General features: G+C 41.9%; 1 protein-coding gene across 1 annotated transcript in view; it reads right to left on the bottom strand.

The window, feature by feature from the left end:
• Positions 1 to 481: 481 nt before the first annotated feature.
• The window catches only part of PIP5K1B (phosphatidylinositol-4-phosphate 5-kinase type 1 beta), a 164,520-nt gene continuing 138,570 nt past the window's right edge, over positions 482 to 26,431 (bottom strand). Inside the window, exons 12-15 of the mRNA XM_044272706.1 lie at positions 26,249 to 26,410; positions 23,139 to 23,283; positions 12,106 to 12,217; positions 482 to 1,168 (exon numbers count right to left, since the gene is read on the bottom strand). Coding sequence (XP_044128641.1) covers positions 1,166 to 1,168; positions 12,106 to 12,217; positions 23,139 to 23,283; positions 26,249 to 26,410 — 422 coding nt within the window. The 3' untranslated portion in view covers positions 482 to 1,165. The remainder of the gene's footprint in view (positions 1,169 to 12,105; positions 12,218 to 23,138; positions 23,284 to 26,248; positions 26,411 to 26,431) is intronic.

The following is a 26,431-nucleotide window of genomic DNA, read 5'->3' as shown; positions in this document are numbered from 1 at the left end:
ATCCACAGCATGTCAATTTATGTTGTGGATATCTGCTGTGGATTTCATTCTTTGCCATGCAGAGCGTGAAATCTGGCAATATATCCATGACATTTTCTCAACAAAGTTTACATAGTCCCATGTTGGATAAAGAAGAAAATTTGTGCTATAATAAAACTTAGAATAACGAAAAAAGATGAAAATGACCTAATGGCATGGTGCTGGCAGGAAGCAATCCTCTGAGACAGGCAGCAATCACGTTTGTACTGTATATGCCTAAGTGCTACCATGGATCTTAGAGTGCACTAAATACAATACATGAATGGGGGCCACTATGGGTTTAATTAGCCTACATTACGGCAACACCAGCGCTAGTGATGACACATAATAGCGGCATTGGCTGTTACCCTATTTAATGAACCTAAATAGGATAACACAAAATACTATAGGATCATTTATAAGACAAGAAGTCATATTCACCAGTGATTTCTGAAGAACAAAATACTGAGAACAAAATATTTATTTTTTTCATCCATAAAACTATAGTATACAGTTAATTTTGTCTAAATAAATTATAGAATTTGTCATTTACAAGCAATAAACTAGATCACAATATTTCAAAGACAGTATGTACACAACATAAGGCTTAGTTATAAAGAGCACATAGTCTTCAGTGTCTATAGTAAACATATTGGAAACATCTTTACTGAAGCAGATCGTCAGGATGTATAAGTACACAGAAGCTGCATGAAATTATACTGCAACCCAACAAGACAGATCTCAGTCTAGATTTCAGAAGGAAGAAGGAAAAACGACTTCATTTACTTCGCATTTATGATCTTTTGTATGGAGTTTTAGAAGGTCAACAGGTCATGTGTCATGCCACTCACAGCGGAAAACATGCAAAGGAAACACCATGTGGTCACTCCAAGGTCCAAGGTGGTTTGCAGCAATGGAAGCAGAAATGTTAATGCTTTGTAAGAGTTCTTCACAGTTCCATAAGCAAAGTGCAACTAACTGTCCTCTCCCGTTTCCACCAGCAAAGTATGTCAGATCAAGGCAGATGACGTAACTGCGCTCTCGTGTCCACAGAAATGTCAGTGAATCTCCTCTTCACATAAAACCCACTTAGAAAACTGTGTTTTACAGCAAGCTGTCTCTCACAAGAAGAATCCTGCACGTCTTTTTACTGTAAATAAGAAAGGAGAAGACATTGAGCATTTCATAGGTTAGGTGATTGAATTTACAAAGTTAGCATATCCAGTCATTAAGATAGGCGGCCATACCAGTTCAGTAAAAATATGGAAGAGAGGGGGGTGTGATGATGTCTTATATCAGTCACTCTCTATGTAGAACATCTAGCCCCTAAATGCACAGTCATTGGAGTTACCACAACTTTCTCAAGTAATTGTGTTCATTACTTTCACTAAATTACTAATAAAAAATGACCATACTTTTGTATTTTTGTTAATATGCGTTTCATAAGCGGTGGACTTGTAGATGTTGTCATTATTTAGGGTGGTTTCACACATACTATATTTTTGGGGGGAAAAAGCTAAAGTTTGTGGCAGATTTTCATACAGTTGTTTGATGTAAAGCCAGAAGTGGTTTCAAAAGGAATGGAAAATCTCTCCTTCCTGCTGCATCTACCTCTGCTTTGGGTCAAAAAACTGCATAAAAAATGGAGGTATTTCTCTTGAAACTGTGTGAAACCACACTCAATGAGAAACTGTCAAAACAAAATACATGGTAATCTACAGGAAGCATGTTATAGGACGTTAGGAGCTGAGCAGATTGATATATAGTTTAATTGGAAAAATAAAGTAAAATGTTCTGCAATAAAATCTACCGCATGTGAAAGTATCCTTATAGCTCTGCTCATTCTAAGGCTAGTTTTACACTAGCGGCAAGGGACTCCGGCAGGCTGTTCCGGCGGGTGAACAGCCTGTCGGATCCGTGCTGCCACTAGTGCACGCGTGCCCCTGGACTACCGCTCCGACCCCATTGACTATAATGGGGGCTGGGGCGGAGTTCCAGCGGCAGCACGTCAGCGCATGCCGAGAGGTGGCTGGAGCCATGCTGCCGCCGGAACTCCACCCCGCCCATATTATAGTCAATGGGGCCAGAGCGGTAGTCTAGGGGCACGCGTGCACTAGCAGCAGCACGGATCCAACAGGCTGTTCACCCGCCGGAACAGCCTGCTGGAGGCCCTTGCCGCTAGTGTGAAACTAGCCTAACTTCAGTTGTGCACGGGGGAGGTGTTTTCAGTGATTGAAAGCATTCTCTGTGTAAGTGTGTATACATAGATAGCTGTCAGTCACTGATAGTTGTACACAGGGGATGTGTTATCAGTGATTGATAGCATTCTCTGTGTAAGTGTGTATACATAGATAGCTGTCAGTCACTGATAGCTGTACACAGGGGAGGTGTTATCAGTGATTAATAGCATTCTCTGTGTAAGTATGTATACATAGATAGCTGTCAGTCACTGATAGCTGTACATGGGGGAGGTGTTATCAGTGATAGCATTCTCTGTGTAAGTGTGTATACATAGATAGCTGTCAGTCACTGATAGTTGTACATGGGGGAGGTGTTATCAATGATTGATAGCATTCTCTGTGTAAGTGTGTATACATAGATAGCAGTCAGTCACTGATAGTTGTACACAGGGGAGGTGTTTTCAGTGCTTGATAGTATTCTCTGTGTAAGTGTGTATACATAGATAGCTGTCAGTCACTGATAGTTATACAAGGGGGAGGTGTTATCAGTGATTGATAGCATTCTCTGTGTAAGTGTGTATACATAGATAGCTGTCAGACACGGATAGTTATACACGGGGGAGGTGTTATCAGTGATTGATAGCATTCTCTGTGTAAGTGTGTATACATAGATAGCTGTCAGTCACTGATAGTTATACACGGGGTGGTGTTATCAGTGAATGATAGCATTCTCTGTGTAAGTGAATATACACAGATTGTTGTTAGTCACTGATAGCTGTACACAGAGCGGTGTTGTTAGTGATTGATAGCATTCTCTGTGTAAGTGTGTATACATAGTTAGCTGTCAGTCACTGATACCTGTATACAGGGGAAGTGTTATAAGTGATTGATAGCATTCTCTGTGTAAGTGTGTATTAAAAGATAGCTGTCAGTCACTGAAAATGGCCGATGGAGGTTCTGTCCATCAGTGACCTCCATTCATTTACACAAGGTCGGACTGCACATGTACTCTTTACCCTGTCTGTCCCAGTGTAAATGAATGGAGGCCGCTGGAGGATGGAACTACTATTCCATTATTCATATTAAACTATCGGACATCAGTACTGATAGTTTAATGTTTACTACTAGCTGCATGCATGTACTGTTATCAGCACATAGGCAGCTATCAATATAAACTAGCCAACTCCTTTAAACTTTCTTCCACAGACACGGTTTAACTAGGGTGCTATATAGCTTTGCCATGATGGTTGCCAACCTACTCAAACAGGTAGAGCTCCTTTATCAAATTTCAAGTAAACTGAGGCATACATCATGCCTCTTATCAGAACAAGGGACCTTTGTATTCTACAAAAACCTCAAATTACATAATGTGACGCAGACTCTCAAAACATTTACTGTCTGTCTATCTAATATATATATATATATATATATATATATATCTGTCTGTCTATCCGTCCATCTTTACCTTATTGCCATAACGTATACATGAACACAATTGGCTGTAACAGTAGTATCAAATAAAAAAGCTAACATGGCATTTTAACCAGGTGAAGGTTAGTTACAGCATTTACCATAAGTCTGACTCTACAAGTATACCTGTGCAGTGAATAAATTTTGGCTGACAGCTATGGCTAACGACAATGCATGGGTCCTGAATGGGGTGAAGGGAAAAAGTTTCTGCTAGACTCCTCTGACATAAGAATCCCCAGAACAAAAGGATTGGCCATGTTCAAGTCCAACAGCCCGATCCTTAACCCCTTGACATCTCCCGTCAGGGGAGAGTCAGGAGGCTAATATAGAGCTAACGAGAACATCAGAACAGCACCAAAACTAGCACACAAGCAGAGAGAGAACAGTTGGTACAAGAAGACATATAGCTGGGAGTGGACCTATCAAGAGGGATAACTACGATTGTTATCTTTTTAACAAATAGGAGAATATTAAGTGTCTTTTACACTACAGTACAATTCAGTCTAAAAAAATATATATTGTCCAAACGTATGCCAAAAATCTCCTGGTATATGTTGGGAGCAATATTGACCACAGACAAATTAGGCATATATGTCGGAAGCATTTTATGCCATATACTTGCTGCACATGAATGTGTGAGCAAAGAATGAAGCAATTATGAGGGTCATTTATCCCCCTTCTGGGGAAGATATCCCAAACCCACCCACACCCTTGCCCCCTTTCCAGAAAGTAGACAGTTACCAGTAGGGTCTATTTCTTTGAATAAAACCCTATTAGACATTATTGTTGCTGAGGTTTGGGCCCGATGAATAATTTCCTCTGGTGGGCCCAAGGAACCCCAGTGCGATCCTGTAATAAATGAACCCACCGAGTTTCCCTTTAAATGGATTATCTGGAAATACTGCCACCTGGTGGCCAGCAGTGGTTCTTTTTCACTCTTTCTTCTTGCTACTCAACTAATTGCTATAGAATGTAAAAAAAAAAAATCAAAACAGCGTAGTACAACTATTTCCATACAGCCACACAACATGTATTACTGCGAGGCAGCAGACTTGGTTAATTGTAAGCCTAAATCAGTTTGTCTTTAGCCATTACATCTACTTCTGTCGTTTAAGATGCACAAACACGTTTGTTGCAATTCAAAGACTCCCACCCATACAGCTAGACGCTGGGGTTCAGCATCAGTGGGTGTTTAATCAGTGACTGCCAAGGGAAACTCAGAGCATGTGACAATGTGCCGAGAACATGCAGAACCAGGGAGAGGAGTGCAATTGGGATTTCTTCCTTCATTGCCCCAGAGCAAATGCAGAAACATTTACATATGGAAATGGCTCATTTCTGCTTTATTCCCCAAACTAGATGAGGGAATTTATGAATTATGAATTTCCCCAAAACTTTGATTTCCAATGACTCCAAGTTTTTTGAGATTCGTCCCACATACAGAAGGCACCTTTCACCAACAAGGAATACTTTTTGGACCATTTTAGAATTACTGCAGCAGGGGCTACCATCCCTATACCCACAAAAATATATGTCACTGTCAATTTGACATTACTAATGCTGTTTTGGCTTTAAAGAGCTTGAAATGGATCAGATACATTGCTAGGAGAGAAGTTTAATCTGACAGCCGGAATGGACCCAAAACAAATTTTGGGAAATATGCTCCTCTCTATTCACAGCGCTGTACTCTGGTGCTCCCACAGAGAATAAATGGAGCGGCAGTGCGCATGCTCGACCTGTCCCTCCATCAGAAGGGGGGAACGCGACCCCCGTTCTTGTGATCGTGGGCGGCCCTGTGGTCAGACCCCCAGCAGCTAGTCGTCCCCTATTCTGTCAATGGGGGGTAACGTAAAAACATGGCACAACCCCTTTAAATAATTTCTTAAAATATATGTATATGCAGCTATTTCTATCTATTGCCTATGTAATAACAAAAATCACCAAAGACAGGTTGTTGTCTATGGCGGAGTAGTTGTCCACCAAATACGGAAATCTGAGTCTGGGACTCTCATCTATTAGGCTAGTTTCACCTGAGCTTAAGGCCTCATGCACACGACCGTTGTTGTGTCCCGTGTCCGTTGTTCCGTTTTCCATGATTTTCTGCAGACCCATTGACTTTCAATGGGTCCGCAGAATTCGGAAAATGCACCGTTTGTCATCCGCATCCGTGTTTCCAGTCCGTGAAAAAAATATGACCTGTCCTATTTTTTTCACGGACAACGGTTAGCGGACCCATTCAAGTCAATGGGTCCGTGAAAAAACACGGGAGGCACACAAGATTGTCATCCACGTCCGTGATCCGTGTCCGTTTATTTTTCCTATCATTTGCAAGGCAAACTTGACTTAGATTTTTTTTCTATTTCCTTCATGTCTGGTGATCCTCCAAAAATCAAGGAAGACACACGGAAACAAAAACGGACACGGATCACGGAACAACGGAACCCCGTTTTGCAGACCGTGAAAAAATACTGTCGTGTGCATGAGGCCTAATACATATTACTTCTGAATGTCCACCTGTCAAATGACCTGAACTAACTCAGTTTGGGTCATTAGACCCGGTGTTAGGCCAGGATGTTCAGCCATAACACTGGCTGAGAAATGGATCCATATTATATTCACGTGAAACTAGCCAAAGGACAGTTTTACACGGGCTTTGTGTGTGAGCTGTATTTTCTGCACTGAACATTGCTCCACTGAAGTGAACGTGCAGCATCATAGGGACTTATGCGCTGCACAATATGTCAGCCCTATATAAGTGAGCAAAATAATAATTTAGGATGCTGTGAATTTCCATCTCACCACGGGTCTACTGAACTGTAGTCAGGGCACAATGAGAGTAAAGTTCAGTAAACCCTTGGTGAGATGGAAATTCACAGAATCATAAATCACTATGATGCTGCGAGTTCACAGTCAGCCTGTGCAATGCCTCACTTCACCTGTGGGGGCACTGCAGGGCAGCTGCACACTTTCTGCTGGGTTCCTCAGCAGATTCTAACTAATCACTGAGGGTCCCTGTTGTTAAAGGGGCTGTGTACCTTTGGGGGGAGGGCTGCATTCCCAAAAAGGTTTCTTGTCCATCACTTGGTTTCATTGAACATGTATGGGCAGCCAATATGGACAAAAAACGTGTACGGTCCTGTCGTGTGAAAGGATTGCTCACTAGATGACTGTTTGTTCAATGATCAACCTACTTCCATTTAATGTCTATGGCTACTTTAATTCAGAGACTATTGTAGTATATTGTCACCAATGATAGTGTGATCGTTAACGCCATGTCAAAAGCCTGGTAGCTGTGATGGCAAAGCAGATGCCATTCATTAACTGAGTTTTATGTTGTAAGTATTTTATATTAAATGATAATTCGACAGCAGATTAGATTTATTTCTATGGCATTCATGTTCTCTCTGGCAGAGGGCTTGTGTGTAGGTACTCATTTGTAGTGTTCACAGTATGGTAAGAAGCCAATTCACAGCGGATAAACATCATTTATTTCTGGTGCTTGATGATCACCAAGATGTAGTTGGAATGCCTGTTGTCAGAGGGGCACGTGTATCACCTGAAAGTGGGACTGAGACCGCCCTATTCACTGCCGGAGACACCAAATGGAAAGGAACTTGAACCATGTTTTACAAGTTTGGTTAAAGTTTTTTTTCAAGATATAGGCCTTCTCTGTTCTCTATGTATATCATAGCATTCTTCAAAATGTCCAAAAATAACTGATGCTTATGCTTTTCAGCAGAGCTGCAGATAAGTCAAGCACTGCTTACAAATCCCACCAGTAATGGACAATGTTACCAATAGATGGCGCCAATGCATTACTAGAGATGACAAGCCATAATGTTTTTTACTATAGAAAAATACAATGTAAACTAATGCCTACAGCTCAGACATATTACATAGTAGAGATACGTCATGGGTCTGCTTGTCAGCTTACTTCCCAGTACATCACATCTGGGGTCGCTTTATGGTACAGCATATTCTCCCCTAGACGAAATTCTACTATAGGAGGATTCCTGCATAACAGGGCGTGCAATGAATGTTTATCACATTGTCTGTCCCATGATCACCACCGCTGAGAGGAGACATTACATTTATGACAAGGCGCAGTCTGAAATCTACGGCAATTCCTAGCTAAATGATGATAAATGTGCTGGGGCATTTGAATGCCAAAAAACAGGCTTAGGCCTCTTACACACGACTGTATGGCTTTTTCATTATTTTGCGGTCCGCAAAAAATATGGATGACGTCCATGTGTATTCTGTTTTTTGCAGGACGGAACAGCTGGCCCCTGATATAACAGCACTATCCTTTTCCGTTATGCGGACAATAATTGGACATGTTCTATCTTTGAACGGAAAAACGGAAATGGAATGGATTCAATTTTTTTTGCGGACCCATTGAAATGAATGGATCCGTATACGGACCGTATACGGAACGCCAAAAACGGAACTTACACGGGAAAAAAAACGTTTGTGTGCAAGAGGCCTTAGGGAGATGATAAATTTCCCATGTTTTCTATTGCACTGGGGTATGAAGACAGTTTCTTAGCAAAATAGCGACATATTCTGGCTGTGGTGTTTTCACCATTTCCTATAGACTTCTCTTTCGGAAAAAAAAGTTTGACTAAACAGGTGACTTAAAACAACGGCATACCAAAACTCTGGAAAAAATGCATGAATATAATGGATTTTTTTTACAAGCCCAAAAAATCAATATAGTGTCACAGCAGCCTTAAAGGGGCTTTCTGGTTATAATATTTTTAAACAAGTGTCCACAGCCTGTCTGCTGAAACAGAAGATACTTACCAGATGCACACTGCTGTGCTGGTGCGCCTCCATTGTCTCCATTCTGCGGTCCCTGCACTGTTTACATCTGGCTGGCTATGGTCGTGCTCCCATGCAACACTCCAGCCAATGACTGGCTTCAGCGGTAAAAATGCTGCTTGACGCCACATCACCACTGAAGCCAGTCATTGGCTGGAGTCTTGCATGTGACCGTGCTCATGCGTCACCGGATGCAAACAGTGCCGGGACTGAAAGATGGAGACAGCGGAGGACCACAGTGGTGTGGAGCAGGTAAGTATGAATCTTCTGTTTCACGGGGCCATGCTGTGGGAACTTGATTAAAAATCATTATAATCAGAAAACCCCTTCAAAGGGGTTGTATTCCCACTGTTTCCACACTGTAGTTCCATTCCTTGTTGGACTACACGTGGCTTCTGTGGTCTCAGAGGTCACACGCACTAGAGCAGCAAGTTAGAGACTGCTTGTGACGTACTGACCGCTGAGGCCACTTGTGGTCTGGTGGAGAACTTGAGGTAGCCAGGAACGTGGCAGGACTGCAGACAGATTTGGGTTGGTCGGCTCCTAGGCCAGACAACCTTTTTCAGCACTGAAGGACAGAACAGCAGGCCATGCTAGATATGAGGGGGAGTACAATATTGTGGGGCCTACAGCTTTAATAATATTTTTGTAATAACCCACCCACCTACACACTTCCATTTGCTTGTATTACAAAAATATTATCACAAAAAAAAAAAGGAATAAAATCTGAAGTAAAGGCTATGCCTTCCAGGAGCTACATGGTTATCTTGGAGCAGACCGCTGGAGTATGAAGTCATTTTCACGTGACACGGGAGCGTACAGTATTTGACTAATGCTTTTTTTCTGGCCTTTATTTGTTATTCAAACTTGACTTCATGCTAGTGAAAATAAGGAAGGAACATGACTGCCAACACCCAGCATATCCTGGAACACACGTAGACATGGAGCCAGAGCAGATTAACAGCAGGGCTGCGGTTAACGTTTGCTGTGACATCTCACTGTATTATCTCTCAGCTCCAACTGTAGCACAGTATGGACATTACTGACTAAGCGAACATACAGGAAGAGCGCACAACTGAAAAGATAAGCGGCGGCCAGAGCAAGGCTGCTTCAATAGTCCACCTAGCACAGCATGTTTGAATGTAAAAAAAGCTAGGTCAGGATGAAAGCTGTTGGTGTGCACAGCACTTTATCAAGGCTCTGTTTTGTTATATAGGTCACTAATCAGAGTCCTGTTAGCTTTTTGGATTAACTGCCTCAACAAACTGGCGTTCCATCATTCGGGAAGGGATCCACGATAATGCAGTGCTGTACTGAATACTGAAGGGATATATTTCACTTGTCACAGCCACACAATTTAAAGGGAACCTGTCACGTTGATCATGGCATTTGAGCTGCAGGCAGCATGTTATAGAGCAGGAGGAGCTGAGCAGATTGATATATAGTTTTATGGGAAAAGATACAGTATACCGTATTTTTCGCCTCATAAGACACATTTTTCCCCCCAAAGTGGGGGAAAATGTCACTGCGTCTTATGGGGCAAATACTAATGAGTGGAAGCACTCATTAGGACTGGATGACCAGGAAGCGGTAAATGCAGTGCTCCCTGGGCTCTGTACTCACCGCTTCCTGGTCCTCTGCTGTCGGCTGTTTGAGGATCTTATTGAGGGTCTTATTGACATTTGCCGTCTGATTGGGGCTGTGAGCTGCGGTCTGATTAACATTGGTGGTGTGAACACTGGTCTGATCTGAGGTCTAATAAACAATAGTTTTTTCTTATTGTCCTCCTCTAAAACCTAGGTGCGTCTTATGGGTTGGTGCGTCTTATAAGGGCGAAAAATATGGTAACTTGTATTTCATCCATTTAAATACCTGTTCATCCTGGGTTTTGAAGTCAAGGAGGTGGTCCTATTCACAGCCTTCCCTGTATGACTGTGTACACAGAGATAGCTGTCAATCACTGATAGGACCACCTCCTTGACTGCAAAGCCCAGAAGGAGTAGAAATGTAAATGAATAAAACACAAAACTATATACCATTCTGCCCAGCTCCTCCTGATATGTAACATGCTGTCTGTAGCAAACATTGCGTTTTCATGGTGATAGGTTCCTTTGAAGCTGGGGCTACTTGACATCACGTGTCACATGAAATTAAGATCGCAATGTTGCATTGCGAAATCACATCTAATGATTGACACGCCATGATTACAGAGCAACAGTCGCAAAAAATCCATCACTGTTGGCAAGGTCACAGGGTGCCCTAAACTTTGTCACCATGGACCACAATGAGACTTGCCTGAAAGTTTCCTGCAATTTGGCTGTGTTTTCACAGCCGTATCACAGTTCTAAAATACTTGTGTGACAACAAGCTGCAGACAAGACACACAAAGGTTTTTGGGTTGTGTAACTTTGCTGAGACTTGCTGTCACCATGTAGTCCCAGCCTTAAAGAATATGGGTGACTTACATGCCAGTAAGAATATGGAATGACTGTATGGAATTTCATTGTCCCGATACGGACTTCCCCATTAACCTAATCTCTCCCATATCTAAATGCAGTAATTTCAGCTGCTAGGTATATATTAAGATTCTGCTGTGAATGCAGTTTTCTAGCACATAAACTAAGGTATGGGTGTGCTTTTCCTAAGCATTGATTTGTAAAACATTTTGGAAATTTCTGGCGGGTGGAACTTGGAACTCTTGCAGATCCGCTGTTGTCACCAGTGATAGCTGTCCACATTTCTCCTGTAGTGTCTTACATGCAGTCTGAGCTTCCAGAGCAAGAAACATTTTTTGAAGTTGTTTAATAATATGAGAATCCAAGTGAAGACACCTCATGTATGTGGCCACATCATTAAAGAGGACCTTTCGTGTCCTCATAGAACTGCAACTGGCTGCATACTTGATGGCGCATGACTTCCAAAACTATGAGGATGTGACAGGTCCTAATTAATGTTTTTCTTTGGGGTCCAGAGAACCGGTAGAGATGTTGCAATATCATAATTGTGGGAACTATTTAGTTCACTAACTCTTTAAGCTGGATTGTCTGCTTTTTCCACAATTCCTTTCGGTTAGAGCAGCCCACTGAGCATAGGCTTGTTACAGGATCTCTGCTGCGACCCTCCTTGGTGATCAGCTGCAGTACCACCCTAAGGAAAATTATAGGGGTTGGCCACTTTATGGCTACACTTGACTATCTGACACTTACTAATATAGCCTTTGATGATATTCTGTGCCGTCTGCTATGACCCCTAGTTAGGCAAATCTTCTGTGCCGTCCACATAAAGGTCCTGTCCATAAGCTGGCCGCTGATGGAGGGTCATGTGACCAGGCAAATATCTTCCATGTGATGTCTTCTCCATTCAAATACACTGCATCTTCTCTAAACTCCCAGCAGTGCAAGTGCAGATGGCAGGTGCAGTGTATCTGATCAGACGAGACTTTACATGGAGGTGATTTGCCTGGTCATATGACCATCCATCAGCAGCGATTTCATGCACAAGACCTCGTGTGGAAAGCACAAACAAGGGGGCATGCCTTATGAAATATAGAAAATATAGAATCAGATATTGCAGTCTTCTAAAGTGCATACATAGGCGGTGTAAAGTGACTTACTAAGTAGACATCAAAGGCATCATTGTCATTGTCCATTTCTATTGTGCTCTGCTCAGATGTTTGGTACGCACTGTCTTCTAGCGTGAACGTAGAACTTGACGGTAGTCCTCTCCTGTAGATAGAACAGAAGCCAGGAATAAGAAAAACAGTTGATCCCACAAGCAGTTGTAGGACATATGTTGCAGTATCATCTATGTATTGTAAAAGCATAGTAAACTGGACTGATATGTTTTGCCGTGGATACTCCCAGCAGTTGAGCTTATTATATAATCACAATTGTGGCTTCAGCAATTGATCCCATTAAAGCCGTGCTAACAAGTGATCACTGTTTGTCACATCCTCCCCAAGCAGGCATTAGTTTTTACCAATGCTTATATGGTTTCTAAATCATGGGTGCAGCTAGGGCCACTTAGATGTGTGAGTGGGTGGATCAGGGATGTGCCTGGGTGGATCAAAAGCAGTATCGCGAATTGTGAGGTATGAACCACATATGACAATTAGGCCTCATGCACACGACCGTTCCGTTCTTTGCGGTCCGCAAAAAATGGAAGCTGCGCGTGTGCGTTCCGCAATTTGCTAAACGGAACGGGCGGGCCATTGTAGAAATACCTATTCTTGTCCGCAAAACAGACAAGAATAGGACATGCTATATTTTTTTTGCGGAGCCACGGAACGGAGCAACGGATGCGGACAGCACAAGGAGTGCTGTCCGCATCTTTTGCTGCCCCATTGAAGTGAATGGGTCCGCACTTGATGCGGACCACAACAACGGTCGTGTGCATGAGGTCTTAACATGTACAATCTGTTACAGTATTGTTTTTCCATGTAATATCTGTTGTATACTACACAGGTAGGCCAGGTATTGTCTTTCCATGTAATATCTGTTATATACTACACAGGCCGGCCAGGTATTGTCTTTTCATATAATATCTGTTATATACTACACAGGCCGGCCAGGTATTGTCTTTCTATGTAATATCTGTTATATACTACACAGGCCGGCCAGGTATTGTCTTTTCATGTAATATCTGTTATATACTACACAGGCCGGCCAGGTATTGTCTTTCTATGTAATATCTGTTATATACTACACAGGCCGGCCAGGTATTGTCTTTCCCTGTAATATCTGTTATATACTACACAGGCCGGCCAGGTATTGTCTTTCCCTGTAATATCTGTTATATACTACACAGGCCGGCCAGGTATTGTCTTTCCATGTAATATGTGTTATATACTACACAGGCCGGCCAGGTATTGTCTTTCCATGTAATATCTGTTATATACTACACAGGCCGGCCAGGTATTGTCTATTCATGTAATATCTGTTATATACTACACAGGCCGGCCAGGTATTGTCTTTCCATGTAATATCTGTTATATACTACACAGGCCGGCCAGGTATTGTCTTTCCATGTAATATGTGTTATATACTACACAGGCCGGCCAGGTATTGTCTTTCCATGTAATATCTGTTATATACTACACAGGCCGGCCAGGTATTGTCTTTCCATGTAATATCTGTTATATACTACACAGGCCGGCCAGGTATTGTCTATCCATGTAATATCTGTTAGGCCTCTTGCACACAAACATTTTTTTTTTCCGTTTTGTATACGGACCGTATACGGGACCATTCATTTCAATGGATCCGCAAAAAAACTGAAGGTACTCCGTATGCCTTCCATTTCCGTTCAAAGATTGAACATGTTCTATTATTGTCCGCATAACTGACAAGGATAGTACTGTTCTATCAGGGGCCGGCTGTACGGAATGCACACGGACGTCATCCGTATTTTTTGCGGATCCGTTTTTTGCGGACCGCAAAATACTGAAAAAGCCATATGGTCATGTGCAAGAGGCCTTATACAGTATACTACACAGGCCAGTCAGGTATTGTCTTTCCATGTAATATCTGTTATATACTACACAGGCCGGCCAGGTATTGTCTTTCCATGTAATATCTGTTATATACTACACAGGCCGGCCAGGTATTGTCTTTCTATGTAATATCTGTTATATACTACACAGGCCAGCCAGGTATTGTCTTTATATGTAATATCTGTTATATACTACACAGGCCGGCCAGGTATTGTCTTTCCATGTAATATCTGTTATATACTACACAGGCCAGTCAGGTATTGTCTTTCCATGTAATATCTGTTATATACTGCACAGGCCGGCCAGGTATTGTCTTTATATGTAATATCTGTTATATACTACACAGGCCAGCCAGGTATTGTCTATATATGTAATATCTGTTATATACTACACAGGCCAGTCAGGTATTGTCTTTCCATGTAATATCTGTTATATACTACACAGGCCGGCCAGGTATTGTCTTTATATGTAATATCTGTTATATATTACACAGGCCGGCCAGGTATTGTCTTTATATGTAATATCTGTTATATACTACACAGGCCGGCCAGGTATTGTCTTTATATGTAATATCTGTTATATACTACACAGGCCGGCCAGGTATTGTCTTTATATGTAATATCTGTTATATACTACACAGGCCAGTCAGGTATTGTCTTTCCATGTAATATCTGTTATATACTACACAGGCCGGCCAGGTATTGTCTTTATATGCAATATCTGTTATATATTACACAGGCCGGCCAGGTATTGTCTTTATATGCAATATCTGTTATATATTACACAGGCCGGCCAGGTATTGTCTTTATATGTAATATCTGTTATATACTACACAGGCCGGCCAGGTATTGTCTTTATATGTAATATCTGTTATATACTACACAGGCCGGCCAGGTATTGTCTTTATATGTAATATCTGTTATATATTACACAGGCCGGCCAGGTATTGTCTTTATATGTAATATCTGTTATATACTACACAGGCCGGCCAGGTATTGTCTTTATATGTAATATCTGTTATATACTACACAGGCCGGCCAGGTATTGTCTTTACATGTAATATCTGTTATATACTACACAGGCCGGCCAGGTATTGTCTTTATATGCAATATCTGTTATATATTACACAGGCCGGCCAGGTATTGTCTTTATACTGCTGTAAGGAATGGCTATTGGAAAGTTCCTTGTAAGCCATACAGGTGACATTAAAGTAAATGTGGCTATACAAGAGGCAACAATAATACAGCGTCCTAAGCACAATAGATATTGATCTTTTTCTCTTTGGATTTGTCAGCCCCATCTCAAAAATGTATACAGTTCCTACTCACTTGGTGACCACGGACATAATAAGCCTCTGACCATAATGAAGGCAAAACAAGAGCAATAATATCAGTCCACACAATTACACTGCTCGGTCACTTACAGCTCCATTTACCGCCATGAGGCAACACAAAAGCTTCAGCCCCAGCAAATGTCACCAAGACTGATAACTGATTTCCTGGCAGGAATGGATCAATAAGCTCTTCCATCTGACTCTCAATGACAAATTGTTCTAAAAACCACCCGAGGCCTGTATTGTTTCTGCTTCATAGAGATGGGTGTTCGGAGGCCAAATCGCACAGGTCATCATACGAGAACTACGGCCAATGATCAATACATTTATCATCATCTCCATACAAAGTGGATCCACAATATCACCACTGCCAGTGTAACATGAAGGTATATTCACAGACAGCAGGATCTATTCTATATGGGTTTTTCTGCAGCAGGTGAATCAGACAGTCGCATAAATGTATGGAACAAATCTGCATTTCACAGGCTACCTGCAAAGGTTCACAAACAGAAAATCCGCAAAGATTTCCATGTGGATTTCTGTGCGGTTCCGCACCAAATACCACGTGTTAGGCTACTTTCACACCCGCGTTTGGTGCTGATCCGTCTTGTATCTGCACAGACTGATCCGCACCGATAAAGCAAATGCTTGTATCCGTTAATAACGTTTAATAACGTTGAAAGTCAATGGGGGACGGATCCGTTTTCAATTGCTCCGCATAATCAGATGGTCACCAAAACGTTGCAAGCTGCGTTTTAGTGACTGTTTAAAAAACGCAATGGAGACCAAACGCAGCCAAATTGATGCATTCTGAACGGATCCTTATCCATTCAAAATGCATTGGGGCTGAACTGATCCGTTTTGGTCCGCTTATGAGAGCCCTGAAACAGATCTCACAAGCGGACCGAGAAACGCCAGTGTGAAAGTAGCCTTACTTGCAGTTTTTGGTGCGGTTTTACATCAGAGCTCACACTTGCAAAGGGTGAAATCTGCACAAAGAATTGATGTGCTGTGGGTTTTAAAATGGTCCCGGCAGCTCAATTACCACATGGAACGAAAAAATGTAAGCGTACATGAGATCTGTCTAATCTCATAAACTTTGCTGGTACTGTATTACGCTGCCACCCATAAACCCTTTCGAGAGGTCAGAGAATCCTCCAACAGTCACTTTTATTGCCAGAAAGTTACTAATATAACGTGCGTTATTCTAAGATATGTTCCTTTATTAATAGTAGTAGATACCTAACTAATACTAGCGAGTCATTTTTATAGACGATAACAGTAACTATACTGGAAGCCCGTAGACCTTTCTCATTGTGTGACATTAATGTAAAGTGCCCCACCTTACTTTTATAGTTACTTAGTTAGTGGGTGGAAAAAAAGAGATTGTCAAGTTCGACATGTATACATATGGCAGAAATGTAAAGCACGTACACATTTGCCAAACTCAACCAAACTCCTTACTGTCCTGCAGGGGTAGACCGCTACCAGAGGTGTCTGGCAGTGGCTTATTCCTCCCCACAGCTCATGTGTATGGCCATCTTAAAGGGGTTGTCCCAATCACTAGAACAGGGGTCCATGTTCCCATCTATTAAGGGAGTTGCAGACACAAATGCATGTACGCTGCTCTACTAAACTCTATGGGACTGCCGAGTAAAAGCGCCCATAGAGGAATGGATGGCAGACATGCATGCCCCTGTTCCAGTACCATGCTGATCAGACACTTATCCCCTACCCTATATCAACCCACTTTAACAGTCCTTCAGTTCTAAATTATGACTTTTCCCCCCACCGACTTTTTATTCATGCATTCCACAAAGTTACGTTAGTATTGCTTTCCACCTAGCTACAGTGGGTGTTGTTCATGATGACAAGGTTAAAGAAGTACTCCCACAAAAAAATGTATTCTCTGACCTGTTAGAAAGGTACATGATGTAAACTGTAGTGAAGGTAATCTTCTCATCAGTGACTGTATTTGTGAGTTATAACCTCCCTTCTGATTCTCAGCTGTGTCATGTGATCAGCACTCTGATCTCCAACTGACACAGGACAGGAGGTCAATTACTTCTCTTTTCATTCCTATGAGACTGACATTAGGCTCCCCTAGGAATACAAAGATAAAGTGGCTTCCTGTTATTTTCAAAGTTAGAGTGTTGGTCACATGACACAGCTAAGGATTAGAAGGAAGTGGATAACTCACAAATACAGTCACTGGTAAAAAAAGACCTATCCGACAGATTACATCATGTACCTTCCTAACAGGTCAGAGTATAAAAGTTTCTGTGGGAGTGCTTCTTTAAGTTGGCTATGCTCATCTCTGTTAATGATTTCCATTGTTCTGCTCCTATGATAGAAGTACAGGCACATAACTGAGACCAACTGCGCCCCCAACACACGTCACTGACTATAATGGGGTCTCCCAGAGTATTACCGAACAAAATAGCACACCATTGACAGAATCTCCAAAGAAGACACCTAATGGGGCATCCAACACAGATGAAGAAGCCTAAAACCCAACCATGTGCAAAGAGGTGGTTGTGTTGGAGAAATGATAATGGATGATGATTTAGGATAAGGGTCAGTGTAGCCCTTTGAGCTGTAGTCTGCTTCTATGAACCAAGCGATTTTGTCAACCAGCAGGCACAATATAAGATAATCCCAAAATGAGCAAAGTGCTGCTCCTCTGACTTCCCACTGAATTAGGTCGCTTTTACACAGTCAGTCGGTGATTGTGAACCAGAACCAGGCGTGGGTCTAAACACGGAACAGGTGCAGATCTTTCCATTACACCTTATCTCTGTGTAGCCTCCACTCCTGGCTTTGGCTCACAATCACTGATGGAAATCGCTGATCAAATACTGACGTGTGAAAGTGGCCTGAGGTTGTTTCAGCTTCACTTTTACTAAAATGCAATACAAAATGCACCAATATTGTAACTGGGTGTGAAACTCTTGGGGTACGAGCACACAATCTGGTTTCTTGATGCAGTTTTGGAAGCCAAAACCAGGAGGGAATTCTTAAAGAGGAGAAGTCGTATCTTGCCTGTATACCTTCTCTCCTTTTATGATCTACTCCTGAATTTGGTTTCCAAATCTGTATCAGGAAACCTGACCGTGTGGCCGAACCCTACAAGCAGGATTGTGCTTCACTCACAGCCCGTCAGTAACATAATTCTTAGCTCTGAATATATTCCCAGCTGGTACAATGTTTCCTTAAGGCAAAAGGTCTCTATTTATGGGCTGTTTTCAGACCCTCCCTTAGTAAACAGAACCTTATAGCTCAGCAGCAACTGAAAGTAAATGTCATTGTTTGCTACTGTGTACTGGGAATGGTTTCTATCAAAGGTGATCTATCTAGCTAATATTTATCTATTTAAACTAATATTTTTCTATATCTGTGTCTATCTATCTATCAAAGAAAAAAATCAGCAGCACTATCAAATTGAAGTCAGGTACAATCCCTTCGAAGACCGTAGTAATAGGTTCCATAATGTCAATTCACAAAGAAGAGTCAGCACTCCAGATATTGTGAAGGGTGGTGGACCAAACATTAAAGGATTGGTAGCATGCCACGTCAGACTGGTTCCTTGGGCCCACCTGAGGATATCATTTTGTGGGCTCATCTGGTGTGAATACAGTAAATCATGCCCACTTTTAGGTAATTTTTATTGTTGCACATGCAAGACTTATCAGTAAGGTTTTATAAGAAATCTGCTGGTTACTGGTTCCAAGGTAAGCTCCAAACTATCTTCTGCTAGACCTTAGGGATATTGTTCTATTAGGGGTCCATTATGGTGTTAGTGCTTGGGCCCACCAAAGGATCCTCTGGTGCTCCAATAGGCCAGTCCAATCCTGGTAGCCATATATACAGGGGGTGCAAAGTGAAGTTTAGCAGTTGTACCTGGGCCTTGCTTTCTGAGGACCACATAAAACGACTGTCTATCTATCTATCTATCTACTAAAATCTTTCTTGGCTTGTTCTGTATTAGCATAACTTGATTTCTTTCATAAGCACAGCATCCAGTAATCATAACTGGGTCCAAGTAAATGTAAGGAATACAAAAGGCACTGAAAAGACTGTAAGTTATGAAGTGTTCTTAACTAGGGACAGCTACATTAGGCCACTTTCATACTGGCGTTTTGGCTTTCCGTTTGTGTGATCCGTTCAAGGCTCTCACAAGCGGTCCAAAACGGATCAGTTTGCAATCTAACGCATTCTGAATAGTAAAGGATCCGCTCAGTGTGCATCAGTTCAGTCTCCATTCCGCTCTGGAGGCGGACACCAAAACACTGCCTGCAGCGTTTTGGTGTCCGTCTGACAAAACTGAGCCAAAACTTTATTTGACACAATCTGGCACAATAGAAAACGGATCTGTCCTCCATTGACTTTCAATGGTGTTCAAGACGGATCCGTGTTGGCTATGTTGCAGATAATACAAACGGATCCGTTCTGAACGGATGCAGACGGTTGTATTATCTGAACGCAAGTGTAAAAGTAGCCTTACATATCTGACGAAAGGTTTGTTCCCTTTAAGTGCCCCCTTGAATCCCCCTTTCTATGTCTGTACGTGTTGCTCCCATCACTTGACACACATTTGACAGTGATTCTTATCCCCAGCACAAATGATTCTGTGTCATAGATTCTCACTATATGGTTACCATGCCAACTACTTAGGTATTCAGCAAAAAGGAGAACATTTTGTTTCAGGAGTCTTTTCTTTCCTAAAGGATTAGGTCTGCGATGCTAATTTCATTTGGATAATAAGCAGCGTCCCTTTGAGGGCTGCTGTCAGGTAGTCTCTATCTCAGGAGTGTTTCTTAGACAGCCCAGTGTTTTTTGGAAATGTATCATGATTAATGCCTTGCAGTCTGGAGGTGGATTTTACATCATCTTTGGTGCACTATCCAGCGTTTTAGGCAGTCAGTAGTCATTCTGAGTCAAGCAAAAAGACAACACACTACACATTTCACCTGCTTGGTTGGCAACTAAATAGTAATGCACCTGGGGCGTAAAAACCCAAAAGCAGAATATAAAATCAGTGATACAGTCCTAACCTCAATATCTGAGGAAAGGGATTTAGGGGTCATTATTTCAGAAGACTTAAAGGTAGACAGACAATGTCATAGAGCAGCAGGAAATGCTAGCAGAATGCTTGGGTGTATAGGGAGAGGCATTACCAGTAGAAAGAGGGAGGTGCTCATGCCGCTCTACAGAGCACTAGTGAGACCTCATTTGGAGTATTGTGCTCAGTACTGGAGGCCATATCTCCAGAAGGATATTGATACTTTGGAGAGAGTTCAGAGAAGAGCTACTAAACTGGTACATGGATTGCAGGATAAAACTTACCAGGAAAGATTAAAGGACCTTAACATGTATAGCTTGGAAGAAAGACGAGACAGAGGGGATATGATAGAAACTTTGAAATACATAAAGGGAATCAACAAGGTAAAAGAGGAGAGAATATTTAAAAGAAGAAAAACTGCTACAAGAGGACATAGTTTTAAATTAGAGGGGCAAAGGGTTAAAAGTAATATCAGGAAGTATTACTTTACTGAGAGAGTAGTGGATGCATGGAATAGCCTTCCTGCAGATGTGGTAGCTGCAAATACAGTGAAGGAGTTTAAGCATGCATGGGATAGGCATAAGGCCATCCTTCATATAAGATAGGGCCAGGGACTATTCATAGGATTCAGTATATTGGGCAGACTAGATGGGCCAAACGGTTCTTATCTTCTTATCTGCCGACACATTCTATGTTTCTATGTGTTGTCCTTAAAGGCTATGGACACCTTTAGGGGCAATTATTTAATATTGCATTTTACTCATTTTGGATTAAAAATCATTTTTTTTAATTGAATTTTTCGACAGCTTTCACTTGAAGTGCATTAGCAGACTAGCAGGCTCTGTGCTTCACATTGAATCAGTCAGAGAGCGGCTGTGACGGCTCAATGTGACGCCCTTATGTCTGCCCTCCTGACTGTTGATAAACACTCATTATAACTATACTCTTATCCATTTCATATGAGTGTAGCTATAATGGGTGTTTATGAGTTGTCAGGAGTTCAGACATAAGGGCTTTATATTCAGCCATCACAGCAGTTCTCTGACTGATTCAACGGGAAGCACAGAGCCTGCTAGTCTGCAAATGCACTAAAGTGAAAGCTGTTGAAAAATTTTCACGAGCACCAATAGCCCAAAAATTGCCCCTAAAGGTGTCCTCAGCCTTTAAGGACAACACAAACAAGCACGTGAAAAAATTATTTTTAAGCCCAAAATGAGTAAAATGGTAACATAAAAAACTTGCCCCAAAAGGTATCCTAATGGAATCTGTCACCAGCGACCTCCCTATCGAGCTGTTTGCATAGACACAAAGCTGTGGTTCACCTGATTATAACACTATCTTTTGTTGATTTGAGTCTCCGTTCCTGAGTTCTGATAGGTTTTCTTCATATGCAAATTAGTCTGTTGGTGCCACGAGGGCATCACCATTGCTCTTGTTGCACCCAAGCTGCTCTCATTTCTGCGACCAGCCCCTCCCTGGATCCTTTGCCACTGCCTGACCCTGTCACTCAAAGCTGTGAGGGAGGGGCCTGGCCACAGAAAGGAGTGGAGCTTGGGTGCAACAAGGGGAATGGTGATGCCCACATTGCTACAAAAGCTTAATGTGCATATTAAATATCATAACTCTGGAACGGAGCCTCAGATCAACAAAAGAAAAACTGTGTTTTAGTCAGCTTTGTGTCTATGCAAACCGTTGGATAGGGAGGTCGCTGGTGGCAGATTCCCTTTGAAATCAGTAAATGCATGTATGTAATCATCATTCTTTGTCCACTTCACATTATATACAGTTATTAATTTAAAAAAATATCACTTCATGCCTTGGTCCAGTTAAAAGGAATGGACGCGTTTGACAAGATCCTAAAAAGCAAATTCTCCCGCATTTTCTGATGGTATTATACGTTACATCATTACTAACAAAATATCACCGAATTTCACGGTCTCAGGAGAATGCAAACATGTGATGTTATTACATATTACAGTGTACTGCAAAGATATTTTATTCCAGTTATTTTGGAATATGAATGGACACAGCTTATATGAATGGGGATCATGAAACCCTGCAAGTGTGAGCACATGTACGATTGTCTACCACCATTACTTTCTCTGTTTAGAACGTGGCCATGCATGGCTTTGTCTCCACAGAGATCAGGGAGAAGGTATTCCACTCAGTGCGTGTCCCAGATATGGTAAGTGAAAAACTTGTAATTTATTCATTGATATCTGTGATATCAGGCAGCACAGTGGCTCAGTGGCTAGCATTGGTGCCTAGCAGCGGGGTCCTAGGTTCGAATCCGACCAAGAACAACATCTGCATGGAGTTTGTATGTTCTCCCCGTGTTTGCGTGGGTTTCCTCCAGGTTCTCCGGTTTCCTCCCACATTCCAAAGACATACTTAGATTGTGAGCCCCATTGAGGACAATTGGATGCTAATGTCTGTAAAGCGCTGCGGAATAAATAAATTTATCAACGAAAATAATAGCGCAGCATTTTTCCTTCTTAAAACAAAGGGCACCTCTGTAGAACCTGAAGGACAGCACTGTAAGGCAATGGGGTCCATCGGCCTCCGTTGTGCAATGGATCTGGCAGAGAGCTATGGCTTCTGTTATAAAGCCGAGCCTTATTCGTTCGGCTGATTTAGACTCTACTTTCTGTAATAAATACAACTAAATGCTTTCATTTCTAAGGGTCTATCATGGTGACATTCTGTTGCTTCATACTTCCATATGTGTAGGATCAGGATATTAAAGTATAGGTTTGTTACCTGCTAGAATAGCGAATTGTGTCTTCATGGTGATACTGATCATCTGCAAACAGTGATGAAGAGGATATTGTCGTTGCTAGGGAAGCAGCTTCAAATAAGGATGGCGTGCTTGGCACAAGGTCAGGCCGGTGCCTTGAATTTATTGCTGGGGAGATAAAGAAAGGCATTTGAATATATGTGTTGGTATGCTGCTTGATATTACCCCAATATTACTGTGTAATCATCTGTTAATTATTTATCCTTCCTCCTAGTAATAGTCTACTGAAAACCTTGGTACTTTACTGTCCACTCTTCAGTATGTGACAGAGTGGACAGTCAGAAGACAGGCCCAATTTATTACAGGGGTTCACAGTATCCTGCCATTCTCCAACCGCTGATCTACTTCCTGCGACCAATGCAGCCACTAGCTGGCCTCAGAAGTCATGTGTCGTTCATGTCGGCTTCATCATTTGTATGTTTGGACAGCGATACGTATTCGGCTCTCATTCTCACATGAAACCATGGGATACTATGTATGGCTGTATTTGCCAGGGTCATTCATCTTCCTTCATACTGTTTCATACTGTATTGTTTGCCTCATGTATCAGGACACAAATGCATTAAGGGTACTTTCACACTAGCGTTAAAGTTTTCCGGCACTGAGTTCCATCCTATGGGCTCAATACCGGAAAAAAACTCTTCAGTTTTATCCCAATGCATTCTGAATGGAGAGCAATCCGTTCAGTATGCATCAGGAGGTCTTCAGTTCAGTCACTTTTATGGTATTTGCCATAACACTTGCCGGAATGCCGGATCTGGCATTAATTCCCATTGAAATGTATTAGTGCCGGATCCAGCATTAAAATTGCCGCATTGACTGATCCAGTCAGACTTTTAACAATAATAAATACTGGATCCATTTTTCCGGATGACACCGGAGAGACGGATCTGGTATTTCAATGCATTTGTCAAATGGATCCGCATCCGCAAATGGTTTCCGTTTGCACACGTTTTTCCGGATCCGGCAGGAAGTTCCAGAAACGGAACTGCCTGCCGGATTCCCCCAACGCAAGTGTGAAAGTACCCTAATTTACACGTCAACTTTATATATTTATATTTTTGTGACACTGGTATTTTCCTATGTTGTATTATACTTTTTATTATCCATATGGGGTATGGTTCTTAAAGGCTATGTACACCTTTGGGGGCAATTATTATTGCATTGTACTCATTTTGAGCAATTTTTTTTTTTATTAGTCTTTATTAAACACAGAGCCCTTTTTTGTGTACAGAACTGACATGCTGTAGTAGCACCCTTTGGATTTTCTGTCTTTTCCATCATCTGGGGAGCAGGCGGACTCCTTATCTCTGCTCTCTGACATTATAAACACTCATTATATTTTAATAAAGGTCAATCGAAAAAATGATTGTTAGCTAAAAATGAGTAACATGCAATCATAATAAAAAATTGCCTATAAAGATGTACATAGCCATTAACGCAACCAGAGGTTAGGAGCTGGATATTACGCTGTTTTTTTAGACGTTATTATGAATGTCTATTGTTTGCCTTATTTCATAATGTAGATTATCATTTGTCTTAAAGAGAACCGGTCACTGATCCTGACATTTCTGTTTTGCATTCCCCATGAAATAAGAATTCTGAAGCATCCTTTAATATAAATCTATGCTGTGACATTCCTCTAATATTTCTACTAGACGTTTGTTACTAAATTGCAAGGAGTCTGCAATAAAGGTCCTACTGGATGTTACCAGCTGGGTGTGTGTCCCTGCACAATCTGACACTGATTGGATAGTGTCAGACTGTGCAGGGACACACCTCAACTGGTAACATCCAGTAGGACCTTTATTGTACACTGCTGGCAATTCATTTATAAACTTCTAGTAGGAAATATACAGGAATGGAACAACAGAGTTATATGAAAAGACGCTACAGAATTGTTACTAAATGGGGAATGCAAGCAGATAGTAAAACAGACATGTCAGGATAGAGGTGAAAGGTGCAATTTGTGATGTTTGGTGTCTTTGTATGTTGCCTGTTGACTTGCACTCTGTTTGATCTTTTGAGGTGGTCTCCGCCCATGTTCCTAGTGTATACCATAAACTTAAAGGGAGTCTGTCACCAAGTTTTCATGTTTTGGACTGCTTATGTAGCGTTCTTGCGCACACACACACACACACATGATTATAACAGTACCTTTGTTGTTTTTGTCCCATCTAGTAAGGCTAAAAAAAACAGTTTATGAAGTTATGCAAATGAGGGCACACATGTGCCTAGGGGCGGCTTTCTGGCTGCAAGTGCCCAGGTCCTTCATTGATCTGCACGTCTAACCCCTCCTCAATGTACCCTCTGGCACACCCTGTCATGATCTAACGTCATCCTCTTCAGTTCTCGTCTGCACACTATGTGCAGTGCGCATGCGCCAGTTAATGCCATGGCTCGATAGCAGTGCCGTCACTGAAGTGTGAAGGCAAGAACTGAAGAGGATGACGCAAGATCATTACAGGGTCAGCCAGAGAATACAATGAGGAGGGGTTAGGCATGCAGATTGGTGACAGACTTTCTTTAAATCTAGCTCCGTGTTTCCCAACCACGGGTCCCTGGAATTGTACAGTCCTTTAAAACCAGGTCAGGAGCTCTCCGGAAGAAAGCCATTGTAAGAGCTGTCAATTTTACAGTAGAGCTGTTAAACTGATTTTATCCTGGCTAAAGATGCTTGGCACTGGGGTTTATCAAATCTAAGACAGAATATAGGAGTATAATGCTTTAGTTGTCCTAACCCTAAGGCCGCTTTCACACAGGCAGTGATCTTCATCAGTGATTGTGAGCCAAAACCAGATGCAAAACACAGAACGGGCAAATCTTTCCATTACACCTGATCTCTGTGTAACCACAACTCTTGGTTCTGGCTCACAATCACTGATGGAAATCACTGATCAAACACTGACCAAACACTGACTGTGTGAAGACGGCCTTAGTTTTATTTGAGGTCGGAATGTGAGTAGGGGTTTCCTGGGAGTGGAAAGGAGTACTAAGTAATACGGTTGGGAATCAATTGCCCAGGACAAAAAAAATTATTGGAATTTGGCATGTGACACCCAATGTTTCTTACCCTCTTCATCCAGACTGGTGAAACTCTGACCTTCTGTCAGTTTTTTGTTTTTCTCCTTCTCTTCCAAAGACTCATGGGTGTTGGCAGACAGAATCTCCTGTGATGAAGACTTCAAAGCTGGGATAGAATTGCATCGTCGCTTAGAGGGTGATGACTTTAAAGCTGAAAAATAAGAATCCAACG

Source organism: Bufo gargarizans, chromosome 1 (assembly GCF_014858855.1).
Source record: "Bufo gargarizans isolate SCDJY-AF-19 chromosome 1, ASM1485885v1, whole genome shotgun sequence".
Lineage (NCBI taxonomy): Eukaryota > Metazoa > Chordata > Amphibia > Anura > Bufonidae > Bufo > Bufo gargarizans.
The sequence above is the reverse complement of the archived record's forward strand: the minus strand, read 5'-3'. Positions and strand labels throughout refer to the sequence as shown.